Here is a 15,170-nt window from a genome sequence, read left to right on the forward strand (position 1 = left end):
AGCTGCAGGCGTTCCTGGGGTTCCTCAACTTCTACACGCCGTTCCTGCCGCACAAGGTGTCACTTGTCGAGCAGCTGCATTGGTTGCTTGACCGAGCCACCGCCTGGTGCTGGGGCAGCCGTGAAGCGCATGCGTTCATGGCTGTTAACGACATGCTTACGTCAGCGGCTGTCTTAGTGCAGTACAGCAACAAGCTGCCGCTGTTGTTAGCCTGTGACGCCTCCCCCTATGGTCTGGGGGCTGTCCTGAGCCATATCCTCCCAAATGGCTCAGAGGCCCCCGTGGCTTTCTACTCCCGGACACTCTCCTCTTTGGAGTGCAATTACAGCCAGATTGACAAGGAGGCTCTGGCTGCAATGTCCGGGATTAAGAAATTCCATGACTATCTGTATGGTCGGCACTTTACACTTGTCACGGACCACAAGGCTCTCCTTGGGCTTCTGGCCGGCGACAAGCCGACCCCTCCCATCCTCTCCCCCAGGATGACCCGCTGGACGGAGTTCCTGGCAGCGTATTCCTGTACGCTTCTTTACCGTCCTGGCAAGCAGCTAGGGCACACTGATGCCCTTAGCTGCTGCCCCCTGCCTGACTCTGACCCGGCACCAGTGCCTTCATTGTCCATTCTCTCTATCACCTCCTTGGGCCTTCCCCTCACGGCAGCTGATGTGGCCGCTCACACTAAGGCTGACCTGGTTTTGGTGCAGGTCTGCTCCTGGGTCCTCCGAGGGTGGCCTCTGGGGAAGGTGGCTGACTGTTTCCGGCTCTTTAAAGCCTGCCAGGATGAGTTGTCCCTCCACAGCGGGTGCCTGATTTGGGGGGACCGGGTGGTGATTCCTCCCATTCTGCGCTCTCAGGTTCTATCTCTGCTCCACAAGGACCACCCAAGCATAGCGCGCATGAAGGCATTGGCATGCAGCTATGTCTGGTGGCCCTTGCTGGGCACCAAGATCGCAGCCTGGGTTGGCCGCTGCCCTCCCTGTCAGCTCTCCCGTTCCGCTCTCCTGGCGGCCCTTGCTCGAGAGTGGGAGGCTCCGAGAGGCCCATAGTCTCGGATACATATTGATTTTACCGGCCCCTTTCACAGGCAGACATTCCTGATTGTGGTGGATGCCTACTCTCTCTGGGTGGAGCTTGTCCTCATGACCTCCACCAGAGCCGAGAGTACTGTCAGGGCCCTACACCGGTTGTTCGCAACGCACGGGTTGCCAGACGTGGTAGTCTTGGACAACGGGCTCCAATTCGCTTCCACCACTTTTCAGGAATTCCTGGCCTTGCAGGGCATCCGGCACGTGCCCACCGCCTCGTACCATCCGGCCTGCAATGGCCGGGAGGAGCATGTGGTCCGCTCGGCCAAGGAGGCCCTTGGCCGGATGGAACGGGGCGATTGGCCAGTGAGGGTGGTGGCTTACCTCCTAAGCTAACACTCCACCCCCTGCCCAACGACCAACAAAAGCACCACGGAGCTGTTGATGGGTCGGGGCCTGCGGCCCCCCCTGGATAGGCTTCATCTGCTCTATTCAGGGGAGCAGCCATGCAACCTGGGGGTTTCCCCTTCCCGCTCCTTCCTAGTGGGGGATTTGGTCTGGGCCCGTTCTTTCTCAGGGGACGCTAAATGGGTGGCTGCCTCTATTCTGTCCATAACCAGCCCCTGTTCTTACAGGGTCAGACTAGCCGATGGATCTGAGTGGAGGCACCACATGGATCAGTTAAGGAAGCATCTTCCCACTGAGACTGGCGTCCCATCTGATCCAGGGGCCCACGACACAGCTGCCTGCCAGCCGGTCCAAAGATTCCAGTTTGAGGCCTTCCCCAGGCAGGCCTCTCCTACTCCAATGTTGCAGGATTTGCACCTGCCCATTCCATTCCTCAATTCGAGTTTTTCTGCCCAGATTCCCACGCATGGGCCTTTTCCCAGGCAGGCCCCACCTATCCGGACACCTCCTGCTGGCCGATGTCCCTGCTTTCACCTCAAGCTGATCTGGCCCCATTCCCCAGTTACAACAATTGCACATCACCGGTTTCCGCCTCCCGGCTCGGTGACTCCTCCCCAGTTGCTGCGCCCCCCACGGCCCAGCCTACCTGTTGAGTTGCGCCTGCCTTCTGGGCCATCCCAAGATGGCGTCCCTTGGAGCTTCACTCCCTTTGGGGAGGAGCTACAATGAGCAGGACTCACCCCTCCGACGACTCCTGTAGAACTGAGGCATTCTGGGTGGGTCAGGCAGTGCACCACCTATCTTGCTGACTACACATTCTTCAACGCTGAGCATGCGCTCTCACTCAGGGGCAATAGCAATAGCAATAGCAGTTAGACTTATATACCACTTCATAGGGCTTTCAGCCCTCTCTAAGCGGTTTACAGAGTCAGCATATTGCCCCCAACAACAATCCGGGTCCTCATTTTACCCACCTCGGAAGGATGGAAGGTTGAGTCAACCCTGAGCTGGTGAGATTTGAACAGCCGAACTGCAGAACTGCAGTCAGCTGAAGTAGCCTGCAGGGCTGCATTTAACTACTGCGCCACCTCGGGAAGGGGAGTTGAGGACTCGGAAAGTCCTCGACGTACAACCTGGCGTCTGGGAACAGGCCAGGCAGCGCTCTGATTGGCTAGGGCGCAGCATCATCTGTTGCTAGCCACTAGAGGCGCCCTGATTGGCTAGGGCGCAGCGTCATTCATTGCTAGCCGCAATAGGCCCGCTCATTGGCTGTCCCTGCTTGACAGCCCGTTTAAATAGCTGTCAAGCAGAGATGGTGCTGAATTGCCTGTAAATAGTTCTGTGAAAATAAACCTCTTGTTCTGGCAGTCCTGGCTCTCGTCTCGTCTTTCCGTCGATCCTCAAAAGGCACGCGAACCAAAAAAGGTTCACCATCACTGCTTTAGAGCAATATTTCCCAATGGCAGTCATTTTAAGATGTCTGGACTTCAACTTCCAGAATACCGGCTGGAAACACTGCTCTAGAACTTCCTCCCTTCCTGCTTTATACTCACGAAAAAAAGCAAAGCAGCATTGGCTACATTGTCTTGGAAGAAAGGCTGAATGGAAGTGTAATATACAAATCATCAGTAATGGGGCTTAAACCAGGGATACAAATATTTTTATACACAACATTGAAAATGGTAATGGAGATATTTGGCAAAGTATTTCCTTGTTGTGTGTTTTTTCCTAAATATCGTAACATCACTACTTCTGCGAACATATTCTTGGTTATCTGAAATAATGTGCTATTTTCCCCCCTTTTCTCTCCAACAAGAGAAATTGCTTCCCCTTCTTCTTCAGTGTCTCTGGCTTGAAATTTCCGAAGTTCCATAAACTGAAGATTGCAAATACTTGCATCTGCTCGATCCAAAAATGCTTAAGCCATAGGTATCCATGATTTTCAACAGCAGATGTGAATTTTGATTGCAGTTGTTTGCATGTCTGGAAAGAATGTGGGTTAAGATATCTATATTATCTGATAGACAGTTTTTGGAACATGGCTTGGGTTTCTGGATCTTCCTTGCTAGAAATGTACAGTATGTCCCTTAGGTATCTGGTACTGTGATAAGCAGACAAATGTGTCAGGAGCAATTAAGATCGCTCTTATCAGTGTAGCAAGATGTGTATTCTAAGCTGATGAGTAAATTTTAGAAAGATGATTTAGCTGCATAAAGCTATTGTTTGTGTAAGGCTGAACAGCAACTCTCCCAATGATGGTTGGATGAGCAGGAATCATTTCCAAGTTAACGTTTAGCAGTTAATCGGTTTTTCTAGATGTACAAATGACATCTTTTGGGTTTGTATTTGTTTGTTTACATAGCATTCTTAATTTATACTTCAGCTTTATAGTTATAATTTAAAAAAATACATTTTGAAGCAAACTGTTGAATATTGGATGACTGATTACCATTTCTTTTGGTATTTGATTGTACATCTGTGGCACTTTGATATGTCTTGGGTGCATTATAATGTTTAATAAGAGTAAGAATCATTTGGCCATGCTCATCTAGCAATAAACTATGGGAAATCCTCAATTTATGACCATAATTAAACTCAAAATTTCTATTCCTAAACAAAACAGTTGTTACATTTTGTTCCATTGCCCGACCTTTCTTGCCACAGTTGTTAAGTGAATCACTGCAGTTAAGCAGTTAAATTAGTAACATGGTTGTTAAGTGAATCTGGTTTCCACATTGACTGCTTGTCAAGAGGTAACAAAAGGTGATCACATGACCCTGAGACACTGCAACTAGTTGCAAAGCAGCCCAATTTTGATCACATGCTCATGGGGATGCTGCAGTGATCATAAGTGTGAAAACAGTCATAAGTCTTTTTTTTCAATGCTATTGTAACTTTGAATGGTCAAATTAATGGTTGTAAGTTAGGGTTAGGGTTAGGCTATGTATTCTTGTAGATGGATAAAATGTCAATCAGGTTTTTCACTCCCTATGCTGAGAATTAGATTTTGGGGAGGGGGGAGTTTCTATTTGGGTTTTTTTGTCTGTAGGTGCATTTGAGTCACTATTGACTCCTGGCAGCACTTGGATTAACTTTCTTGTCAAGATTTCAAATTGGTTTGCCTTTGCCTCCATCCTAGGACTGAGAGACAGTGACTGGGCCAAAGACAACCCAATTGAGTTCATGCCTAAGGCAGTGCTAGAATTTAAAGTTTCCTGGTTTCTAGTCTAGTGGCTTAATCCCTATACCAGTTGCTGTGTATTAAATAAGCATAATGTTGAGTATTAGGTGATTTGTAGAACATAGACCATTTATGTATTTGTTCAAATTGTTCAAATTGTTCAAATTGTTCAAATTGTTTAAAACACTTAAAACACTGTTAAATTCTATACGATCTGTTCTTGATTGGTTAGCATGTGTTGACCACATAATTCTTGTTTAGGATCTGGAGAGCTCAACATCTCTCATTCAATTAGATGGAGTTGGCATTCTCAGTTATGAATTCCATGATTCTCTTGATATGATCCCCAAATAATTTATTGAATTATTAATTAATTGCTATCCTCCTGTGTACAGGTGCTTCATTTCCAAAGCAAATGGTCCAATCAAGTTAATTTAAGTATCTGAATAAGATTATTGAATTGAGTTATTCCTATTATTTTGGTTATAGGATAAGGTGACCAGACGTCCCACTTTTGGCGGGACAGTCCTGATTTTTAACAATTTGTCCCGTGTCCCACAGCATTTCTAAAAAGTCCCGATTTTTTTAAAAAAATTTAATCAAGAAAACCCCCCCAACCCCCGGTCAATGGTGCCCGCTTTACCAATGTTAAAATCTGGTCACCTTACTTTCGCATGAAAGGAAAAATCTGCAAAAAGTCATGGGGAGCCCTGGGGATTGTTCCTCACAAAGCATACGGTGGCATAGAATGCAAATGAAGGTGCTTATCTCCCCGCCCGGCTCCGTGTGCTCATATTCAAATCGGAGTCACACCGAGTCCCATTCAGAAGGCGGAGGGACGTTATGTTAACACGGTTTCAGGAGGGCACTGTGCTTTTTTTTTGTTTTACCTATGTTCTCACCACCATGCAAAGATGGGTTTTGTGCTATAAGGATCTTTCCCTGTCTGCGGTTCCAATTGCAGTCGTCCTTTGCTTCGGATTAAAGCATCGTTTCTCATTCCTTGCAAAACTGGGGAAACGGCAAGGGGAAGAGAGAGATGAAAAGAGCAGAAATACAGAGAAGGTAAATAGGCAAAAGGAAGGAAGCTGAAAGAATGGAAGGAGGAAGGGAGAGAAAAGGAGGAAGGGAGTGAGTGAGGAAAGAAGAGAGGATGGAAGGAGAAAGGAAGGAAGAGGGGGAAAGGCAGATAAGGTGAAGGTAGATAAGCAAGAGGAAGGAAGGAAGGAAGAAGGAAGGATGGAAGGAGGAAGGAAAAAGAAGGGAGGGGGAGGAAAGAAGAAAATAATGGAAGAAGAAAGGAAGAGAAGGGGAAGAACAGAAAAATAAAGTAGAAAGGAAGGAAGGAGGGAAGGTGAAAGGATGGAAGGAGGAAGGAAGGGAAGGGGAAGAGAGATCTAAAAAGCAGAAAGACAGAAGGTAGATAGGCAAGAGGAAGGAAGGAAGGAGAAAGAATGGAAAGGTAGGAAGGCTAGAAGGAAGAAAGAGGGAAGGGGAAAGGAAGGAAGGTGAAAGGAGGAAGGAAGGAGGGAAGGAAGGAAGGGGTACTTCCACTTGTAGGCCTGGGACTGAATGCAGGAGGAGTAGGATCCATAGGATCAGCTGCTCCTCTGATCATGGTCTATGAAAATGTTACTGCCTGCCTGATGCAAATTTAGACAGACAGTGCTTTGGGCTGCCCCTCAAATCCCCCCCTTTACTCCTTCCCCTGTAGAATTCAGCCCCCTGAGTTTTGCCTTTGAGGGGCATCTAAATGTCATGTGTGGTTATGGTGGAAGGCAGAGTCAGCTGGAGGTTGAGAGGGGATTGGGGACTTTTGTCCGCCTGTGGAGTACTCCCCATGTGCAGGATGGGATGTTGGCATGAAAGGGATCAGGGCACAATCTCACCTGTTCCAAGTAAAGTTGCCTTTTGCAATGGGCTACCGGTAATCCTCAATTTACAACCAGGATTGATCCCCCAATTTCTGTTGCTAAGGGAGATGTTTGTTAAATGAATTTTGCCGCATTTTGTGACCTTTTATTGCCACGTTAAGTGAATCATGGTGGTTGTTAAGTCAGGAAAATGACTGTTAAGTGAATCTAGGCTTCTCCATTGGGGATCAAAAGGGGACCACAATTTCTGTTTTTGTTTCAAATGGCACCGACCAAATTGGACATTTTTTAAAAAATCCTTGGAGATAATAGTGGCTTGATTTATATGGCAAGGCAAGAAAGCACGAATTAAAGCCCAAATGTTGCAAAAACATAAAGAACTGGGAGGCTTCGGAGTACAAAACTGGGAAGCATATTATAGTGCAGCAATTATGACATGGGTGAAGGATTGGGCAACGTTGAGTAGAAAGCGCTTATTGGCTATAGAGGAACATGACCTCCCACAGGGATGGCATGCCTCCCTCTGGCAAGAAAGAGATACCCCCCCCCCACAGGTATTTCATGGGACATTATATTTGGAAGATTTTGATGGGGGTGTGGGAAAAGGTGAGGAAAAAGTACTATCTTAAGGTTCCGTGCTGGTTGGCACCGTTGGAGGCCTTAACGTAAAGTGATCAGACATCCCGCTTTTGGCGGGACAGTCCCAGTTTTTAACAATTTGTCCCGCATCCCGTGGCATTTTTAAAAAGTCCTGATTTTTTTAAAACAACCCCCCCCCCTGTCAATGGTGTCCCACTTTATCAATGCTAAAATCTGGTCACCTTATTATAGGAAGAAAGTTGCATTTCCATATACAGAAGAGCATTGATGCTTGGTTTCTCTTTGGAAGGATTTGGTTTGACAGTTTGATTCCAAATTATCTGATTTGGAAAGTTGATTTTACTTTTGATCAAATTTACTTTCAATGGCCCTAATAAGCACTATACTTTCATTCTTGCCAAAAAAATACTTGAAAATGTGGAATATTATTTTTTGTGTTCTTTTTGGGGATTCTCAGTGTTTCAGAACTTACAGAGAGTTGATCCAATGGCATTAGAGGACCTGTTGTGTTGCTATCTTACTTTAATGAGTACATTTCCATACAACATTGAAAAGTAGTACTTCATATAAACCACTCCCAAGATTTCTTGGCTAGTAGAACCATGTGTAAACCTCTTTTGATGAAGAGAAACAGGACTGATTCCAACCAATACAGTATATTGTAAATCTCTGCCATTAAGGAATCAAAAATGCCTCAATACAGTACTTTCATAGATTTCTAAGTTCTTTTTCAGAAAAGGATAATGGTATGGCCCCTTCCTTTATTTTCAGTACTGAACTGGAAGATTTGAACACCTATGAAGAAACCATATACTATCAGGAACAGCAAAAGAACTGTCCTAATCCTGCTCAACGACCCATACACTGTGAGTTTCAACTGTTGTTTCATTTATGCAGACTATATGGGTGTACATGCTTGTTAGATGTGCAGCTACTCCCAAGGCTCATTAGCTTGCAACATGAGGGAATTTGGTGATTCGCATGTGGAGAAGTAATACTTTGAGAATTTAAGTAGCAGAGGTGAGAAATTACTGTATTTTGGAGAGTATAATATGCACCTTTTTCCCTCAAAAAAGAGAGTGAAAATCTGGGTGCGTCTTATACATTGAATACAGTATTTTTGGGCTCCCAAAACCCCACCCCGCTTTCCAAAAATGGCCATGCATAACCTTGAGGAGGCTTCCAGAGTGCCCCTGGGGGCTGGGGAGGGCATAAAATGGCCCATTTTTTGGTCATTTTGGGGGGGCCCAGCCCCCAGGAGCACTCTACAAGCCTTCTAAAGGCTACACATGCCCCTTTTTTTGACAAAAATGGGCCATTTTGGGGAGGTCTGCAGAGTGCAAAAACTTTTTTTTTAATTTCCCTTTTCAAAATCTTGGTGCATCTTATACTCCGGTGCGTCTTATACTCCAAAAATATGGTAATCAATGGTTAACATTTTAAGTCCAACAGAAGAGAATATATGTAGCTCAGGATTGAACTATGGAGTCCTTGATGATATTTGGACTTTGTTGTTTGTTAATAGATGTTTCATTACCCGATTTGGTAATATCGGAGCACTTAGATACTAACTGATATCATCAATGCACTGTAATTTTGGCTTTTATATTCTGTGTTATGTTTCAACACATTTATCAAGCTTCTCTCTATTTTTTTCTTTTCTTTTTGTACTATTTAACTTTAACCTCTTTTTTAAAAACTCTTTTAACTATGTGCATCTGAAAAGAGGTGATCTTTCATTAACTTTTCTCACACACGTTTTTCATTTTTAAGATTTGGATGGGGATAGAATTAAGATTACTTCTAATTGTATCTGTAGTGCATTAAATCTTGCAGTTTTTGTCTTTAAAAATATTAGTTTGGGTACACTTTGTTTAGCTGGTTGGAGAAGGTAGGTTATATAGCAATCTATTTGTAACTCCTTATTATCATTAGCAGTTTTATTAAAGCAGTTGAAACAAATTACAAAGTGTAATGTCCTAATTTCTACTAAACCTTGATTCTAGCTTTCAAGTCTTTGGAAAAGGAAGATACTAAGGTACGTGCTCTCAATCTCTAGTCTGATGAAATAATTGGAGTGAGAGAAGAAAAAGAGAACAATGGATCAGCACTTGACTTGCTGTAGAAATATCCATCTTTATGGAACTCATCCATCTAGTTCAGGGTGAACAATTAATGGCCCCTTCATGACCTGTATACTTCAAATCCCAGAATTCCTGAGCCAGCTGATTCAAGAATTCTGGAAGTTGAAGTCCACAGGTCATAAAGGGGCCATTAATTGCCCACTCCTACTCTAGTTAGTTTCCTTTAACTTATTGTCTATTGTATGTTTATAGCTAGCACCTAAATAGTAGAAGATTAATATTAAAATAGAAATGCATCGAATTTCAGCATTCTGGAATTGGTTATATATATTTTTTACCTCAGGACAAATTACTTTTTGTTATGCTAAAATTTTATGTTACATTTAGATTACTACACACAAGGCAATATTTTACAAATTATAGCTTACTACTGGCTCTTTTTCCACATAGCAATTTCATTATTTAAATTGGATGAACCTAGTCTTAACATCAAGCAATTGTGATGATAATTTAATGTTATTGGCTTCATTCATCCATTGTGTTGCAGGTTATAAGTATATAACCAAAAGTATATAATATAAACACAGTCTAAATATGTTAAATTTAATTTGTTGATAGAACTGAAAGTGTGTTGAACAAACAAGTCAATTCTCAACCAATTTTCTGAGTAAGCTAATTAATTTTCTTCAAATGTTCCATATGAGAATAATACAAACTGAAGCGTCTGGCAAGCATACAAGCATTCAATGAGTTATTTTTCATGCAGGTTATTTCTCCCATAACTTTTGTGTCAGCCTACTTTTCTTTGTGCTTCAAAAATTGCTTTGGAAGATTAGCAAATGTTTGAAATGACAACCCATTTAGTGTCACGGATTAAAGTCAGGAAGGAAAATTTGCTTGTGTATGTTACTCTGCATGCTTTGGAAACTTTGAGTAGTGTTTTTTGGATTCTAGCCACATTTCACTAAAAGGACATGGAACATAGATGCAGACCGAGATATTCCTTAAAACAATGTCCAGGTCAATAAAACTATTATTTTGTGACCAATCTGTAAAAACTAAAGCACTCTTTGTTTTGCTACAAATAGGTTGAAGAAATATTAAGTCAGGAATATTTATGTACTATTACCCTATGTGTTGGGGTTTTTTAAAAGAAAGTTTTTAATACAAGGATTAAATTATTCAGCTGTATAACTCTGACTCTGTGTGTTCACGCAAAAACGAACATGATATTTGAAGAAGGAACAGTTCAATATTCTGAATGGCAAACAGCTTCTAGTAGAGAATCTCTTACAGATTTCATTGGTCCTTATTAATCTCACTCTCTTGAAATTGCTAGTCCAATTAACTATAGTGTTGCATATCCACAAAGTATGATTTTTAGAATATAAAATATATGTTGCTGCCAATTATTTTTCTGACTTAGTAAATGGGCAATTCTTAATGTTGAGATTTTCTGATTGAATTATATGTGCACAAACTGTCTTACAAAGGGTGATGTGTCCTTCTTGAAAACCTTGCAGTGCTGCCCACTCTACTCACAGATGTCACAGGAGATCTTTTAATTGGGAAAATTGAACAAATACTAATGTTGAATATGTAAAATGGCTGGGGGGGGGAGGTTTCTTTCCCCACTGGAATTTTCTACTCACCTAATGTAATATTGTCTTATCCTGGTTTTGGCTTGGGAAAGAAGTAGGACATGCACTTCCCCTTTACTTAAAAGTTCAGTGGTATTTATCTGTAAGAATTCAGCTTGGGGAATGTTTTCTTATGATGAAACATGTAGAAGGTGCAAGATGGAGATGAATTACACAGATTGGGGCCTGGATGATGCCTGATCAGAAATAATTAAGTACTTTATTTAATCTGCTTTGATTTGTATGCTAGAATAGGTGCTCTGTGCCACATCGTGAATTTAGCAAGGAATGTTGTGAAAGGACTCTTTAACCCAAGCAATGTAATGTATGCTAACAGATGTGCAATCCTCGAAGTATATTCATGAAACCCCGAATCAGAGGGACTGAGAAGAATATGCCTCAAGAAGAAACAAATCAGTGTTTCTCTGGAGAAGGATTGGCAAAGGATGAAGATTGTGAGTTAAATGCATGTTGATGTTGCCACTGCTTTACTCTGAGTTAAGTGACACGTACTCCTTTATACCTCTCCATACGTAACATCTCTTGACAAGATGTCCTTTGTATCTCTTGACTTTTTGCCAAGGATTGAAGAATTGATATTTGTACATCTAGGTTGAGAGATAAGGGACAATCGCAAGAGCTGGTGTAGAGTAATGTAATTTGTGTGATATGCTTAAGAAAAGCTTGATACTATATTGTTTCATAGCAGTGTTCCTCAGCCTAAATAACTTGAAGATGTGTGAACTTCAATTCTTAGAATGCCCAAGCCAGCCTGCTTTGTAACAACTAGGTTCTATGACTGTAAGTGCAATTTTAAAGTCATGGACAATGTAGAAGGACAATCATGGCAAAAAATGTTGGCTGCTTTTTCCTTAATGGTCTATTTTGGAGAAACGTGCATCAAAAAGCCGATGCAGTTTTCATAGCTTTCTCTTCTTGGATCTTCAGAATGCGTGTTGCAGTTTCAGCATTTAGGCAGGTTAAATATTTCGTATATGTTTAGGAGAGCCTGAAACAAGAATTCTGCTCCAGTTTCAGATGATTATGTATGCCTGGAATCTTTAAGAAGAGATGAAGGGAAATGGGATCCAGATCTAAGAACTGCTACATTGGAGCAAACTGCAGAGGAAGTGTATGACGATGTGGAAGGGATAGGGAGAGACCTGTAAGTGTTTCATAGACATTTAGAAAGTACATGTAGATTTAACTTTTTTGAAAAATTGTGACTCTTAACATTTCAGATGTATTTTTACACCACTTTGTTTAAATGTTGTGTTGCAGGCAATCCTCCGATGCCCACAGATCATTTGCTTTACATTCTAGTAAGTATAGAAATAACACTTCTTATAGAATAAAGTGGGCTTGAATATTTAACTACTGAAAGAATTTATGCAAAGGTAGTTTTAACTCTTGAAAAACCATCCAGATTCCTAGTGAATTCTCTGCACTACCCAGCCAGTGGAAAAAGTATGAAAATTGGAGTGTTCGTAGACAGAAAAAAAACATGGCTTAATTTTTTTTTCATGGTTGAGATCCCTTTTAGGAAAAAATACCAAAAGCTTGTCAGGGGCCACACTCTCAAAAATAAATGGGGTCAGAGAGTAGTTGAATTTAGATATGTCAGAATTCAGCTAATATTGTCAGATCCCATGTGTTTAATAAGGCCATGCTTTTGTCACATGAAAAATGATAATTCATGGCAAAGTTTGTAAAGTAAAAATGTAAATATAAAAATTAAAATTTTAATTTTTACCTTACATTTTATAATGTCAGTACAATTGTAATGTAAGACAAATAACATTCACTAACTAAAGTCTTATTTTTCAGATAAATGTTATATAATTCATATTGAGGATTTCTCTTTGACTTGTGACATGTTCAAGCTGTAGATTTACCAATGGGTTGTTTGATAATTTTTCTAAATGTAGAAGGACCACAGTACTTCTAAGCCTGCTTATATTTAATATACATGTTCTTATTTTGCAATTGTTATCCTGTGGTCTTCTGGGAAGTCACTGTCTGATTGTATTCCATTGAGTGGAATCCCATGTTTGTCTGTTTTTTTCATAGGCCAGCAAACTATTCTAGAAATAAAGATTCCTCCCCCTCTTTTCTGTATATATAGAATTATCTGAAGTTGTTAGACTCAAAGCCTAAATAATATACTCTGTCATTTCTCAGTCTGAACTTTCCACTTTGCTCCTTAAACTAGCTTTGCTTTTGTCAGTGATGGAGAGATGATTAGTTGCTTCCCCCATTTTTTTCCTTAGTATATTATTCATTTCTTTCTCCCTTGTATCAATGGAAAGATATATGGATATTTTTCAACTCATCCTTATTTTGTTAGGTTAGGCTGATTGATAGCACCTGGCCCAAGATGTCTTGGTAAACCATTTGGCTAAGCAGGTCATGCTTTTAACTGACAACCTTATTTGAAGACGCTTCATTTAAAATCTCTGGAAGCTGATGTTGTACTGTCAAATTAAAAAAAAATCACCCTTGGTGACACATTGACTTTCAAATGATAGTACTCATTCCACATGGTGTAGTTAAGTTATGGTCACTGCATTTTTAATGTTGATTTATGTGAACTTTCCTCATCAGGAGCATTCATGGTTTTGAACTTGTCTCTCAGATAATTTATAGACTCTTATTTATTGGTTCGTTGGTTTTATATTATAGTATTGGTAACCGGCCCCAATCCAAAACCTTTAGGTAGCATATGAAAAAATGGATGTGTATGTATAAATAATCTTTTTTTTTAAAAAATCCAAACTAATTCCTTGCTCAATCTTGAAATTTATTTGATGGTTGTAGTTAACTCACCAAGTCAGAATATTTGATTACTATTTAAATACTGAGACTATTTGAGTGCTGTAAAGGTAAAAATGAGATCACATTTGGGCTAAGCTGAACTCCTTGGAAGAAAGGCAGAATATGAATGCAACAAAAGTTAATTTATAAATTAATTTATATAAGAATATGAAATAATCTGTCAGTTAGATAGATTAATAATTCTTTGGGGTTAATGTTTTGTGTGATTTCTCCACCTCATCCTTTCCTACAGGATTGGCTCAATTTGAGACAGTTATAGGATGCAATAAAAGCTACAAAGTTGTAGAATTTTAAAGTATATTCTTTTGACGTATTTTTGAATAGAAAACATGTGCTTGTTTTATTCCGTACTCCAGTTCATAGTGCGCTATATTTTATAATCTCTTGAAATTTGGAAGTCAGTTTTATTTAATTCAAGCCCTACTTCTTGGATATTCCAAAAAGAGCTTAGTTAGGTTATTACTGAAGTGCAATAAATGGATGATGATAGAAAAAAACAACACTTTTGTTATATTTCCAAATGGTGTCTTTTCTAACTATACTTTAAAATTACCAGCAACTGGTGGTTTAGCTACAAATATGGCTTTTTATTTCTTTATATTTTAGATGATACCTATGAAGAAACATATGAAGATATTCAAAGTGAAATTCAAAGTGAAGGTTATAATTCCTCCAAATCTGAGTGAGTAGATAGTCTTTGGTTGTATGTACTATCTCCATTGAGGTGGAGATAGGATCCAGACATGGGTTGACCTTGGCCGCTCCTGATTGGACTGAGTCTGTTTCTTTAAAGTTGTTAAACTCCACTTCTGTTGCTAGCCACCCAGCTTTCGACTCAGTCCACTCTTGGACAGTTGTGTCATCTGCTGGTTCTCTTCCTAAAAGAATATAGAGTGAGTTTTATTGCCTTTATATCAGATCAAGATATTGTGAGTACCTCCCCGAGCAAACAGTTTTGGCTGGCTCATGTTTGTGCACAGCTACAGCTGCAGCCGCTGGGCTTATAGCCCACATGGGGAGCTTGGCCTTTTTGCTATAGGCTCAAAAAAAGCCGTATTTTGTGCTTCTTGGCAATGGTCAAGTATGTTTACTGTATTGCTGCAGTCCCTTTTTGGAGTGTAGGAAATATTATAGAATCATACAGTTGGAAGGAATCTTAGATATTACCCCATTCAACTCCCTGCTTGTAATAGGATCTACTATATCATCTCTGATAGTTCACTATCCGGACTCTATTTGAAGATCTCAGTAAGAATTTATCACTTAATACAGGAGCCTCTTTGACTGGTTGGCTGCTTGTATAGTCAGAGAATTCCTTCTGATGCTTAGTAGTCATATTCTATGCACAGGTGATCCTCAACTTATGACCACAATTGAGCCCAACATTTCTGTTGCTAGGTGAGATGTTTGTTAAGCGAATTTTGCCCCATTTTATGACCTTTCTTTCCATTGTTAAGTGAATCCCTGCAGTTGTTAAATTAGTAACACGATTGTTAAGTGAATCTGGCTTCCCTATTGACTTT

At 40.9% G+C, this 15,170-nt stretch overlaps 1 protein-coding gene across 6 annotated transcripts in view; it reads left to right on the forward strand.

Moving 5' to 3' along the window:
* The window catches only part of FYB2 (FYN binding protein 2), a 60,413-nt gene that overhangs the window by 32,404 nt on the left and 12,839 nt on the right, over positions 1-15,170 (forward strand). For all 6 annotated transcript variants that reach the window (XM_032218463.1, XM_032218464.1, XM_032218465.1 and 3 more), the window contains exons 5-10: positions 7,860-7,954; positions 9,095-9,126; positions 11,150-11,267; positions 11,845-11,977; positions 12,094-12,134; positions 14,254-14,329. In XM_032218463.1, the coding sequence (XP_032074354.1) occupies positions 7,860-7,954; positions 9,095-9,126; positions 11,150-11,267; positions 11,845-11,977; positions 12,094-12,134; positions 14,254-14,329 (495 nt within the window). The remainder of the gene's footprint in view (positions 1-7,859; positions 7,955-9,094; positions 9,127-11,149; positions 11,268-11,844; positions 11,978-12,093; positions 12,135-14,253; positions 14,330-15,170) is intronic.

Source organism: Thamnophis elegans, chromosome 5 (assembly GCF_009769535.1).
Source record: "Thamnophis elegans isolate rThaEle1 chromosome 5, rThaEle1.pri, whole genome shotgun sequence".
NCBI lineage: Eukaryota > Metazoa > Chordata > Lepidosauria > Squamata > Colubridae > Thamnophis > Thamnophis elegans.